Here is a 12924-nt window from a genome sequence, read left to right as displayed (position 1 = left end):
CCCGGCAGCTGCAGGGACAGCTGACAGCCTGCACCCTCATCCTCAGCACACAGGCTCCAGCAGCACAGCATCAAAAGCATGTCCAGAGGTCGGGATCATGCGCTCCGTAACGCGGCGGAGAAAGCCAGGCCCGTGTTTCCATCAGCTCTCCTACCCTTTCACAGCCCAGCTCCAGCTCTCTGGCTTTTGCCAGCTCCTGTGTGCTCTCTGCTTCCCCCAGGCAGGCTGGCTGCAAGCATGGGCACAAGGTCTGCTGGTGACCATGGCTCTGTGGGAGCAGCTCTCCCAAGGCACGACAGCACAACCGAAAGCTTTCCCTGGGAGAACTACATGCACCATCACCAACAGGACAGGACCACGGGGCATCTGTGGAGGACTAATAATGGCAGGGATGGAGATGCAAGTAATCAGATTAGAGTTAACTCTTTGTAACAAGAGCTGATTCCTCTCCAACAGCCTGTTTCACTCACTCTGTTTTTTGAAATACTCCTCCCATGCTTTGCTGTAATCGGGATGGCTGTTCTGCTGCTGGCTCTGTTGGCCTGTGCAAAGATGACAACAAGGGGCACGTCAGTATGGAACAGGTGACGGTTTCCAGCCAGTGACATCTACCTTTCCACTAGGCAGGTCCTGGATCTACCTCAGTTGCCCAGACTTGACACTTCAGCTTCCACCTTTCTACAGATGTCTACGCTGGACATCTTCAGTTCAGGAAAAGCTGAAGAAAAGCTCAAATTCCTGATTTCACCTCATCTGTGCCCTGCTAAAGGGCACAGAGCCAAGCCTCACCCTACTGGGACCTGCTCAAGCCAAAGCACCTGGCTGGGAGCTGCACAGTGCACACATCAGCCACCCTGGGCTGTCAGTCCACTCACACCGAGCACAGGGACAGGGGGCTGAGAGCCCTGACAGAGCTGAGACCTGCCACCTCAACCTCCAACCACACAGCTGCCAAGGAAATGGCTGTTTTGAGTCCCCTCACTTATTTTTCAGAGGCTGCATCCTTCACCCTCACTCTCCTCTAGCTGAGCATAGCAGAAGGAGCCCCTGTGGGCAATGCCCATCCATATGTTGTGCCCACACAGGAGCCTCCAGCACACATCCTGCCACAGCACACAGCTCTGGGGCAGCCACACTGCTCCTGAGCCCTGCACAAGGCACTGCTTTCAGCACACACCCGACACATCACCCAGGGAGGTAACCACAACACCCCTCAGCAGCCACAGCTGGCTCAGGGCACAGCCTCCCACGCTGCTCCAAGAGAAGCTGTGCCAGTGCTGCTCAGAGAGCCCAAACATTGGGCTCCACCTAGCACAGACTCCCTATCTTTGAAGCACCACAACCCCTCCAATCCAGCTGGGACAGAGGCAGGATACCCTCACTTCCCTCAGCCACAGTGCGAGCACAGAGCTCTCAGAGACACACAAATAGTCCTGAACAGCAAACACAGCAACTGGGAAGTGCAGTAAGGCACAGTGAGAGCAGAGCAGGAGCCACTAGGGACAGGGACAGCAGGCAAGGACAGAGGACACGCGTGGAGCAGAGCTCTTCCCAGCCCTTCCCATCCCACCGCCCGTGCTCCGGGCTTTGAAGTGGGGGGAAGGGGGAAAATAATACACTGCAAGTGTGAAGTGGGTGGAGGGAACAGGGCAGCAGTGTCCTGTCCAGGGGCATAAAAGCGGGTTAAAAGACTTGACCAACGCTACAAGTCAGGACCTTTTCTGGCAGAGGTCAAGGCTGCCTCAACTGTCCACCTGCTAATGCCAACAAAGGACCTCCTTCAATGCCTTTTCTTCTCGGAGAATTACAGTCCGCAGCAGGCTGAAAGGACACGCAGCTAAATGCATTTCACAGCAAAATGTTTCCCCAGCCAGTTAATTTATTTAAGATGGGGGAAGTAATTAAAATCTAAATACATGTGTAGGGGGTGGGGGTCTGCCCCTCCTCCCACAAGGAGGGCACTCGAGGCTGTCCCCAGGACACCAGAGCTGTGACAGGGCTAGCAGAGCTGTGACATGCAGGCTGCAGCACTGGGGGAAGTGTCCCTTCTGAATTAAAAAGTGCAAAAAAGCAGGTATTTACCTAGTTTCTTATAATAATCCTCCCATGCCATGGTGAGCTCCACCTGTCCTGCCTGGGCACCACTGATCTGCAGCAGAGGAAAAGTGGTGAAGGCTGCTTAAACCACAGCGTTCTCGAGTCTGTCCTCCCTCCTTACCTCCACTGCCTTCAGTGTGCCTGGCTACAAACAGCAACAGGAGCAGCCTGAGCACACATGGAATTAAAGAGCCAGCATTTCCCATCAGGTGCAATAGCAGGAATAAAACATCTGCCCCCAAAACATGGCATTGTGGGATGAAATCCACGTAGAGGAAGGATAATGGCAAGGTAGGAAACTTCACAGGTCTTGGGAGCCACCAGAAACCTGACAGTGCAAAGCTGTCATCACTGGAGTAGGAGCTGCACTGTCATCAGGAGGTTCAAGGGGTTTGTGCTTCCTAGACCAGGCTCCAGAGCAAGGAGGGGTGAGCCTGAGACATGACTATCTGCTGCAGAAAGGAGATTTTTCCTTCCCCAGAGGCTGGTGGGCAGGATAAGGTGATGTTTCAGGGTGGTGAGAAAGGAGTTAAGTTACCAAGGTGAGTCTCTAACTTGCATGTTGCATGGCAAAGAGCAATGCACAATTTGTAAGCATTCATTCAAAGGCTTATGGGAAGGTAAAAGTAATTGGTTTTTTGCAGAGCTTTCCCTGCTGCACTTGATTGCTCTGCTTCCCAAAGCCCAGGGAAGTCCAGAGCTCTTGGGGGTGCAAAGGAAAGGAGTGGAGTAACAATTTTTCCTGTAAAAGAAGCTTATGAGAAAATACTCTTCTTCAGTACCATACTACTCCACTACTGTATGGGAAAAAAAAAGTCCATTGACACCTATCATTGCATTTTACTGTCCTGAAAACAGAACAGCTACTTGACCTTCTGCAAGACCCTGGAGCTCAAAGGAAAGGACACAATTTTTAGACTAACTGCTAAGAGGCAGGACTCACCCAGAGTTTAGCTCACCATTCCCACACAGGGTTCCTGTCTCTCACCAGAGCACATGTTTCAGGAGTGCACTGAGTGAACACATTCCATATAGTCACAGTTTCATAAACATTCAAAGGTGTCACAAGGAATCACAGTGCAATTCCAAGCACTGCCCCTCCAATGAACCCTCTACCTCAGGCACCTCGAGGAGTGGGAATTTACACCAAAATTCATCATCTACTTCATTGCTATATCAACCTTAGTAGTGAAAAGCACCTGTCATTAAATCCCTTTAAAATTACCCTCCCACACACACGTTTTGATGCTTAGCTTTAGTCTCACAAGACCAGGCCATTAAAAAACTTGTATTTCCTGAAAAATGATGACTGAAAAATGTCCTTTGGACAAGATTACCAAGCAAAGAATCTGCTCTGTTTAGGTCAAACCTCAACTCTTGCTGCTGCAGACACAGGATGATGCAGTTACCACTTGAATTATTCTGATTAGGGGACTCTCCATTCCAAACTGCTCAATTTTGACTAAACAGGCTTTCAGGAAAAAAATGGCAAGTCCAGGAGCCCTGCCTAATGCTTCTTCCATTTCCTGCACCTCCTTTCCCAGTCTTTCCATCAGTCTGGGAGGCAAACAGTAAGAAAGAGCTCATAAGGAACATGTAAGAAAGAAAATAAGAACTGATAAGGTCAAGAACAAAGAGATGGAAAGGCTCAGCACCAACACAGTGAGCCTGTTAGGGAGCAGTGGGGTTGGCAGTGCTTGCCTGGAGAATCCTGGGAGAAGAGAGCCTGAGGCAGGAAATGTTTTTGTTAGAAAGGAACAGACAGCAGGGACCAGTCTCTCCCCAAAGAGCAGAATGAGGCAGTAAGCAGCTAAGCACACAAAAAGCATTAGTTTTCCACGGCCTTCAGCTTATCCTGAGCTCACACAGCACAGTGTGCCTCCACACACCTCTTCTGCTCAGGAAATCATCCTGCTGCTTCCACACATGTGGTCTCACGTGTGAACCTGCCTTCTGCAGGCACAAAGCAGTGATTGCAAAGGGAACAGGTCCTGACACTTACTTGGGACTTGCTGTCCAGGCTGCTGCCACGTCTGGTAGGTACTGCCCCAGCCCTGCGTCATGAACGCCTGAGGACCACTGCAGAGGACAAAAAGCCATGCTCAAGTAGACAATAAAATACTTACCAGGCCACAGACATGAAGCTGCCCACAGAAACGAAGTGGTCACTCATAACCAGCAGCTGCTGAGCAAACAGGTGAACATGGGAACAACACTGACTGCTACAGACTGTCTGATCTGTTCACGAAGCCAAGATGAGGGTACATCACACTGAACAGCACTCCTGGTGCTGTATGCAGTTCAGGCTTCTTCCCATACTCTCACTGCACTAGAGACAGGAATTTTGGAGATGCCAATAATACCTACCTGGTTTATCATTTAAGAGATGAAATCTTTCCTGCAGCCAGCTTAAAGGACTGAGCTCACTTGCTGTTTGCTTCTGAATGCTCAATCTTTACAAGACTCCACTCACCCCACCCCTTCAGGGCCCTCCACCCTTCTCCCAACACTTTCTGGCTCCCAGCCACCCCTCCCTGCCCGTTGGTGATGAGATGGAGCAGCTTACTTTTGATGAGGTGTAGCGGGTGCTTGGCTGAACGGACTTTGACCAAATCCTCCAGGTCCACCCATGCTGGTACCCTGTCACAGAATCCACAAACATTTAATGCCAGCTCTAAGTACAGGGTGGAGGCAGCTACTAGGAGTAGTAAGGAAGAAGACAAGACAGCCTGGGACATGTGGATCCTGAGGTTGGTATCAAGCCTTCTCCTCTCAAGCAATTCAGCATGAAGGTTGCTTTGCAGCTCTCCCATGTCCCAGTTCAGTGCTGTCCACACATTATTACCCAAGTCTCCCCCTTCAGCAGTACTGCAGCTCGACATTATTAAGCTTCAACACCACAGCCCTACATTAAATGGAAGGTAAGTCATCCTGGATTCACTGGAGCAAGAAGTGTTCCTTTCAGGACGATGCTGCCAGGATTGTGTCATTCTAACACAGTGACACTATTGTCTTCCCTTCAAAAAATCTCCTTTGACAGCATTCTTGTACCTTATTATTGTTCTTCTCTCTCATACAGCTGTACACTACCCATGATTATGTCAACAGTCAGATCCTTCTGGACCACACCAAATATGAGCCCAATGAATGGCTGGAGGGCCACCAAGTTGAAAACAGCTGCTAACAGGCAAACGGTTTTGAAGCTGAATAACGTTTGCGTGTGTACTCTGTGCCATCCTGTAAGTCCAGGCCTACACGGACCTAAAAGTGACACCACCACATCTGAAAGAGCCAGACCAAGAGAGCAGAGATGGAACTTACACCAACTTTCTCATCTATGAGATGTCTAGCGAGCTCAATCTGCTGAGGAATCCCTCTGATGGTGAATATTCGTACGCCAGGGTCTGTGTTTGGGGGTGGGTTTCTCTGGAGCTCCACGTGGGCTCCCGACTGCTGATTTATGCTCTTGATGTTCTCACCACCTGAAGTAAAGGAAACCAAGATATAAGAAGGAATATCCAGCATCTCTCTCCATAAAACCAGATCAAAGTCAGGTTCTGGTAATGGATTATGGTTTCAGCTACCTTTTGTGGGCCTCAGGGGAGGTGGGCTGAGGGTGGCAACAGCAAAGGAAACCAGAGTACTTGAGCTCACGCTGCTTCCTTAAATCTTCTAAGAATGACCTGAAACCATGAGTTACTCCAACAGTTTTGGGGCCATAGATGGTGCTGCTCTAAGAATACACACACCCCTCTGTGAGCACACTGCCAGGCTCCCACCAAGAGGCAGCAGGGCTGAGATACACTTAGACAAAGCAGAGGCAAAAACTGCACTGACAGTTCTGGTGGTTTTGCACAGCTGTCCAAATCCCCCAGGAAAAGAACATCACCTGCAACTGGAACATGCTGCCTCTTCCTTCTTTATTTCCATCACTAAGGCAAATAGCCACCAGCCACATACCTTGTAGCTTAACAAAGCTTAAGCTTTCTCTCAAGCAAGTGCAGTTTGATAGGTTATTGCCTTCAAGCAGCCTGTGCTCACCACACTTCCGATCCACCCCGCAGCTACACATCCCTCCACAACCACAGCAGTGCAGGATTCCAGGCTGTCTCCTGCTATTTCAGAGTTAGCTGTGCATGCAGTGAACATGTCTGGCTCGTTTGCCATCTGGATACATTCGAGCCCAGGAGTGCTTCCAGCAGGATGCAGCAGAGCCAGTCACAGTGGATCTGATTTCCTCAAGACCTGCTAGGTCCCAGTCTCTTCATGAAATTTGCTTAACAAAAGCCTCAGCCAATGTTACAATGGTTCAATTCTTCTTTTGGAAGCTCACACAACTTACAGACCAGCTCCACTCAACTGGAGAAATTAAAGGGTGTGGGGAAGGAAGGAGTTTTATAACTTTTAAATCACAAACCAAAACACCACTAGCCCAAAGGACAGACAGCAAACAGGACAGAGAGCAAAGGAAACTAACTGGAGATTTTTGGTTGATTTTAATTATAAAGAGCCTCCAAAAATAATCTCCTCAATTTTGCTCACATTTCCATCTCTATACATCCAGCACAACTTCAAAACAAACTGTGGATGTTGCAGACACTTGTTCATTTCATTGTAATGGACTCGTGACCTTTTTAACATTTTAAAGCCTTCTTGGGGAAGGGAGGAGGAAAAGTTGCCAAAGGGCAATTAACTCTTTCTAAATGAATTTTTGAAGATGCATTTAACAAAAGATAATCATGTCACATCCCTGGGCAGACAACAGGGATTGTACTGTGCAGCCAAAAGCCAACCCACTTACTTTCAGTCAAGCATGGGAAAGGGGTAAGATGAAGTTTCAAAACCAAGAAGGTTTTTTTCTATGTAAGGCTTTTGTCCGACACAGACTTGTTTGAAGCTCTGGTTTTTACATATTGAGGTGAGATCTGAATAAACAGCCATTTCATCTGCTTAATGAACACAGAGGACCCTTTCAGGCAACACAATCTGAAGGAGCAGCCAAACTTCTTTACTGGGTGACAGAGGCACAACCACAGGTTGCTACTCGCACTGCAGCCTAGTTTCTCCTTCCAAAAGAGGATTAAAAATTGAAGCATTCTCAAACTGGAAGCAAGGAGAATACAGATTTCAAATCATTTCCCCATTTAGCATTCAGCGCCAAGTCTGTAGCTGTTGATTGGGACTGTTCCCACATCGATTCCCTCCTGGACCACACCGCAGGATGAAGTTAGCTGCCTCTCCAGGTTTGGTGGGAGGCTGCAAACTCCTATCCCTATATCAGGACTTGGTGCCCTTGTCCTCCTTACCCTCCAGGTCTGGTAAATGCCAAAGAGCTCCCTCCCACCCGACCTATCCCAATCCAGCCCTCAGAGGATGCAAATGCAGTGACGCAGTCCCGTGATGCTGCCGGAAGGAGTTCATCTTCCCCACGGTGAGGTGACCCGCTCGGCACATGGTGACTGTCTATAGAGCATTCATCCAGCTCCATTCTTCCACCTGATGGGGGGCAGGAGGGATCCAGGAGAGGCCTCCCGGCTGGACGTGAAATCGTAAAGCAATTAATCAAACCTGCTCAAAGGCCGAGCTGACAAGAGCCAGTCCGGCCACGGATCTGTCAGCACTGCACTATTTATCATGGAAATCCAGGGGGGCCCAGGGAGGCAGTGGCTGTTTCCAAGCACCACCAGACAGAAACAGTGCTTGACATGTGTATGGCACTTGCCTCCACCCTTCCTCGGGGCATCTGGAAAAGAAAAGCTGCACCTACTCACCCTCTAGAGGAAAAAGCCAAGCACAGGATCCACAGGGAGCTCGATCAGCTCCTAAAGGCTAATGCTCCCAAGCTGAGAAGTGACGTCCACAAGAAAAGGGCCCTAGATCTATGCCATATGCTGCAGAAATTGAGCTGAGAAACTTCCCCATCTCCCGGTTTTCCCCCTTCTTCAGTGGTGACAGGGAGCTGGAAGCTCAGAGAAGTTACCTGGCCACATCACATACAGCACACCTAGGGGCACAGGGACCCACTGCTTGAGTGCTGATCCAGAGACCAGGCTGCTCATACTATTATAGTATGTTAAGGGATTGGAATGGAGCTTAGAGATCACCCAGTCCCAACCCCCTGCCCTGGACAGAGACATCTCCCACCAGACCAGGCTCCTCAAAGCTTTATCCACCCTGGCTTTGAACACTGCCAGGGTTGGAGCAGCCACTGCTTCCCTGGGCAACCTGATGGTCCCAAGAGGTCTAATCCAGATTTTAGAGAGAAGGCTGACAGCCCCATCCTGTACCACAGCTGCGAAAACACCCAAAAGCTGGAAACTGCTGAGAAACTATAAAGGGGTGAGGGAAAGATTTTAGAATTGGTCACTGTTAAGAAAACCTCTCTGCCCTACACTGCTCCACGGGCAGTAGGGGAGGAAACAACAAGAATCAGTGTCTTGCATCAATGTATGGAGAGTGCAGCACATCCATGCTGGTCCAGGACCCAAAAGGCAATGCTACAGCCATCATTCATTTGACAAAAGTGAAGGCTGCAACAGCCTAAGAGCATAGGCACTGTGAGAACACCGATTACAAGGTGGTATTACAAAGCTACAAGCACTCAAATCACCATACAACTAGTAATTAGTCACTCCAGAAAGCCTCTGATCTGGCTGGGTAAGAATCCCTATTTTGCTGTTGTAGAAACAAAGGTAAAAAGCCACCCTTCACCCCCCAGTGAGGCCGTGCCAGGCCCTGCACTTGAACGCTGGGACATTCACTCCACTACCTGCATTTATCTTTTCAGCACACAGTGCTCTCTGCAGTCACAAATGCTCCACTTCAGTGCACTGCTGAACAACAAGTGACCTTTTCTGATCCTTTATTAAGGATGACTAATGGATACAGCAATAAAGTTTCATTATGATTTGATTTTTCCGTACATATAAGTCTCACTTGTGGGCTTAAAATTTGCTTTGCTTGATCTTTTGCCCAACTGAACTGTTCAGTGAGGACAAGCACAATTGCTCTGCAATTTCTGCATAATGGGGAAAGCAGGTGGGTTTTCATACTGGGAAAAGTTTTCAGGTTTGTGAACAGGTTTGAGGCAAAGAACAGCGTCTGAAAACGATTTCAGATCCCCTGCTGACACGCCTGTGTCCCTTGTCATCCAACAAGGCAGGAGCTCAGGGTGCTACAGAGGCCAAACACACGGAAGGGAACAGCAGGGATGTGCAGCAGGAGAAAGAGGCCACACATCTCATCACAAGCTCACTCCTGCCCAGAAAGCTAAGAGCCACTGAAACATGGCACAATGCCCTCAGGTTTCTGCCTCCTTTAATGATGTAGTTTATCTATTCCTCCTCTATTCTCTGCTGAGGCTGAAAGCCAACTGTGATTACTTAACTACTAGTTAAGGCATATGTCATTCTTCCTGAAATAACCAGACAGAAAAATTATATGCACTTCCTTTGATAGGTCAGTGCATTAGCTCAGACACATTGCAGCAGCTCAGAGCCACAGAGCTCGTCCACTCCTGGCTCCACCCTCAGTACTGCCACTGTCCCACGTGCAGATCCTGCTCTAGGACAGACTGGTGCTGATGCTCTGGTTTCAGAACCATCGTGGGGTTGTCCTGGTTCTTGAGAGGAAGGTCAGATGACTCCTTGTTGCTCTCCTTAGCATGGAGAGGTGCAATGGCTAAGGCAGCCAAGGGACACCACGGCAGCGAACACACTCATCTGAGCGGCACGAGGTGCACCAGGGCTGCTCTGTGCCAGGCTCAGGTGCCAGCCCAGAGACAGATAAATCCTGCTACTTGGCTTTATTCACTTCAGGTACGTGGCTGGAAGCAGCTACTGTTATTACCACACTCAAAGACCTTCCATTTTATCACCCAGCACTCTCAGAAATGCAGCATGACGAAATGACTGCTCTGCTTGTCCCTGATAAACTGTCCTTTAAACGAATTCCCTATAAAAAGAGCTCACAAATGAACCTGCCTTTTCTCAGCCAGCTGCTTGTTATAACAAGCTTATTTGACAGCTCTGCATGAAGAGCCTCTCTTACAGCTTGTGAACAAGGGCCTGGAGAGTACAATTATGAGTGAGAGCACCACAAAGAAAACAACCACAAACGCTTACAGCTTATTCCTATGCTGCATTCACCAGCCACTAAATACCTACAATTACAGAAAACTCCAAAGCTTCACTGTCAAGGCAGCAAGAACCATCCTGAGAGAGGAGGTATTTGGAGCCACCAAACCCACCTTTGCCTATAACGAGGCCACACTTGTCAGCTGGCACCGTGTAGGTTATTTCCTGCATGCCCCCAGGTGTTCCAACACTCCAGTCTCCACGGCCACGGCCTCTTCCTCGGGCAACAGCCAAGCTTCCAAAGCCATCTCGTTCCTTGGAAAGCAAAAAATGTGTATCAGTGGTTTTTTTGCTGGCCCCAATGCACATTAAAAACAAAATCAAGCCATGTAAGTTAAACTGCTTCACAATCAATGGCACTGAATGAAGATATTCTTGGACCTCAGTTTCACACTCAATGTCTTGAAGCACTTTAAGGAAATGCCAAGTAATGGAGGTTACAGTTGCCTTCCTGACTCAGGAAGGTATTTATATTTTTTAATGCATGCCTTTACATCTGCTGAAACAAACCTATAAATAAGCATCAGCTACTAAAGGACTTTTGATTTGTGATGGAGGCTCTCCTTGGAGCAAACTATAGATCTTGGCACTGACACACAACAGAAGTTGCTTCCAAACCCCTTTGAGTGTCATCCTTTAAACAACTCCTGGAATTACTCAGCTGAAATGCACATTTTCCCAAACTTCCAAAGGAAGCTTTTAAATTCAAAGCCATTTAAAGGACATGCTTATTTTTGGTAACTGTTTTTTCCAAAAGCAAATGCCATGGGCAGTCAAAGGTCATCATGACAGACCTCAATATTTAAATGGATTATTAACAAAAACTATGAAATCAAGTGTTCAAACCAGATCTTGGGGCAAGAAGAGACAGCAAGACCTACCCTTGATGGACAAATTATGGCAATGCTGTGCTGTCTGAGCAGAGCCTCCAGGAATTGAGGCTCCTTGCTGGACTCTACTTCCCCAGGTCACCATTCCCAACTAACTTAACAACAACTAAACACACTGGGGATAAACTTGGAGCTATGAGGCCTCATAGTACAGCCTGGGACTAGAAGACTTTCCATAGCTTAGTTAGCCATATTACATTAAAAAAAACACATAGACAATCAAACCCCAAACCTAACAGCTCTGTCCTGGGCAGCAGCATGTGTGGCCTACCAGAGGAAAAACTGACCACTGCTGTTCTTCAGAGGGTGATGTCCATTTATCCTGCATGCAGCCTACATTCCTGGATGAGCATTTCCAGAACCCACCTGTGCTGTGAGGATGAGCTCACTGATGATGTGTGCTGCATGTTGACACCTATCGGGAAGCCCCATGACCTGTGCGACTCTTTCAGAACTAATCCCATCATCTGTGGAGAGAGGTGGCAAAGACTAAATTAAAAGGTGAAAAGCATCCACTCATCAACAAAAGTTTCCTTCTAGCACCATCACTGCTGGCAGCATTTTCACACAGCAAAACTATCCCAAGAGCTAATTTTTCCCTCCACTGTTAGCCCCTCTTCCCTGGACTGAAAGAAGACAAACCCCCAGCCCACACTGCAAAGGGAACAACACTCAAAAGAAAACACTTTCAAATGTCAAAAAGCCATGAAAGAGACTGATATAATTTTAAGAGGACAAAGGCAGCTTTGATAGGTGATCAGACAGCCAAGGACCCAGAGAAAGTTACTCAGAATTAATCAACTCCTGATCCCCAAAGGCTTTAATGTCCTGAAGGAGAATTCTTAAAGAGGAAATAAAAGATTGTTATTGTTATCTTGTTTATCTGTATAATTACCACTCAAGACATGACTGTGTTGTGACATCTCATGTTTGCAAATGAGCTGTAGATAATCTTGCTCTCTGAAAACCAGGAAGTGCATGAGGAGGCAGCACATCATATTTAAAAGGGTTTCAGAAAGAGACACGATGCACCTGTACATGAGGAAAGCCTAACTGCTGGAACCTCAGCTCAGAGTCACTGTAGCAATCCCAAACTGGAACACTGGTCAGAAAGTAACGGCTCTCCATCCTCACACAAACCTGGTTTAAATTGAATCCTAACTCCAGCATCATTCTGAATCTTTTTGATCATTTCTCCATTTCTTCCTATCACAATTCCAACAGCAAACCTGGGCACAGAGACCTGATGGGAAAGGCAAAGGAGTATGAAAGCTCAGAGAACTAGACTGAATGACTCTGATTTTACAAGGAGATGCTCTTAACTTTGAGGACAGGCCATGTTAGGCAGCTCCAGGCTACAGAAAAAAAACCACAAACACATGGCCACAAATTCCTTCCCCACTAAATGAACTCTGCACACTACAAGAATGCAGCTTAAAAAGACAATTAGAAAGGTGCCATCTGGGAGTCCAGGAGAACTCCTCCTCATTGCAGCCAGACTGATTCTTCTGGCAAAAGAACACAATGCATTAAAAAAAAAAAATAAAAATCAACTTACAGGTTACATGTGCAATTTTATGCCTTCCACCCACTACCCATCCCACAGGGAGGTTAGCAGAGTACTCGTGAAGAAAACATACCTCTATGCTGCCTCCTCCCATCCTAGCACTGAAATCATTGCGTACGCCTCGGAAGTCTCCCTGATCTTTCTCTCGGATGATCTCCAGTACCATTTCCCTCGCTTGCTACATGGGGAAAGAAGTTACAGTTAGCTTAAAATTATTCTGCTTGCCATCTTGGTG

The 12924-nt window shown here is 47.8% G+C and overlaps 1 protein-coding gene across 1 annotated transcript in view; it reads right to left on the bottom strand.

Annotated features, from left to right (window-relative positions):
* Positions 1 to 12924, bottom strand: part of FUBP3 (far upstream element (FUSE) binding protein 3) — a gene marked incomplete at both ends in the record, with an annotated part of 29417 nt that overhangs the window by 336 nt on the left and 16157 nt on the right. The window contains 8 exons of the mRNA XM_009075508.1: positions 471 to 542; positions 4100 to 4176; positions 4664 to 4737; positions 5419 to 5579; positions 10346 to 10487; positions 11489 to 11589; positions 12263 to 12365; positions 12763 to 12867. Coding sequence (XP_009073756.1) covers positions 471 to 542; positions 4100 to 4176; positions 4664 to 4737; positions 5419 to 5579; positions 10346 to 10487; positions 11489 to 11589; positions 12263 to 12365; positions 12763 to 12867 — 835 coding nt within the window. The remainder of the gene's footprint in view (positions 1 to 470; positions 543 to 4099; positions 4177 to 4663; positions 4738 to 5418; positions 5580 to 10345; positions 10488 to 11488; positions 11590 to 12262; positions 12366 to 12762; positions 12868 to 12924) is intronic.

This window comes from Acanthisitta chloris, unplaced genomic scaffold (genome assembly GCF_000695815.1).
Source record: "Acanthisitta chloris isolate BGI_N310 unplaced genomic scaffold, ASM69581v1 scaffold35815, whole genome shotgun sequence".
Lineage (NCBI taxonomy): Eukaryota > Metazoa > Chordata > Aves > Passeriformes > Acanthisittidae > Acanthisitta > Acanthisitta chloris.
This window is presented reverse-complemented; position numbering and strand designations above follow the sequence as displayed.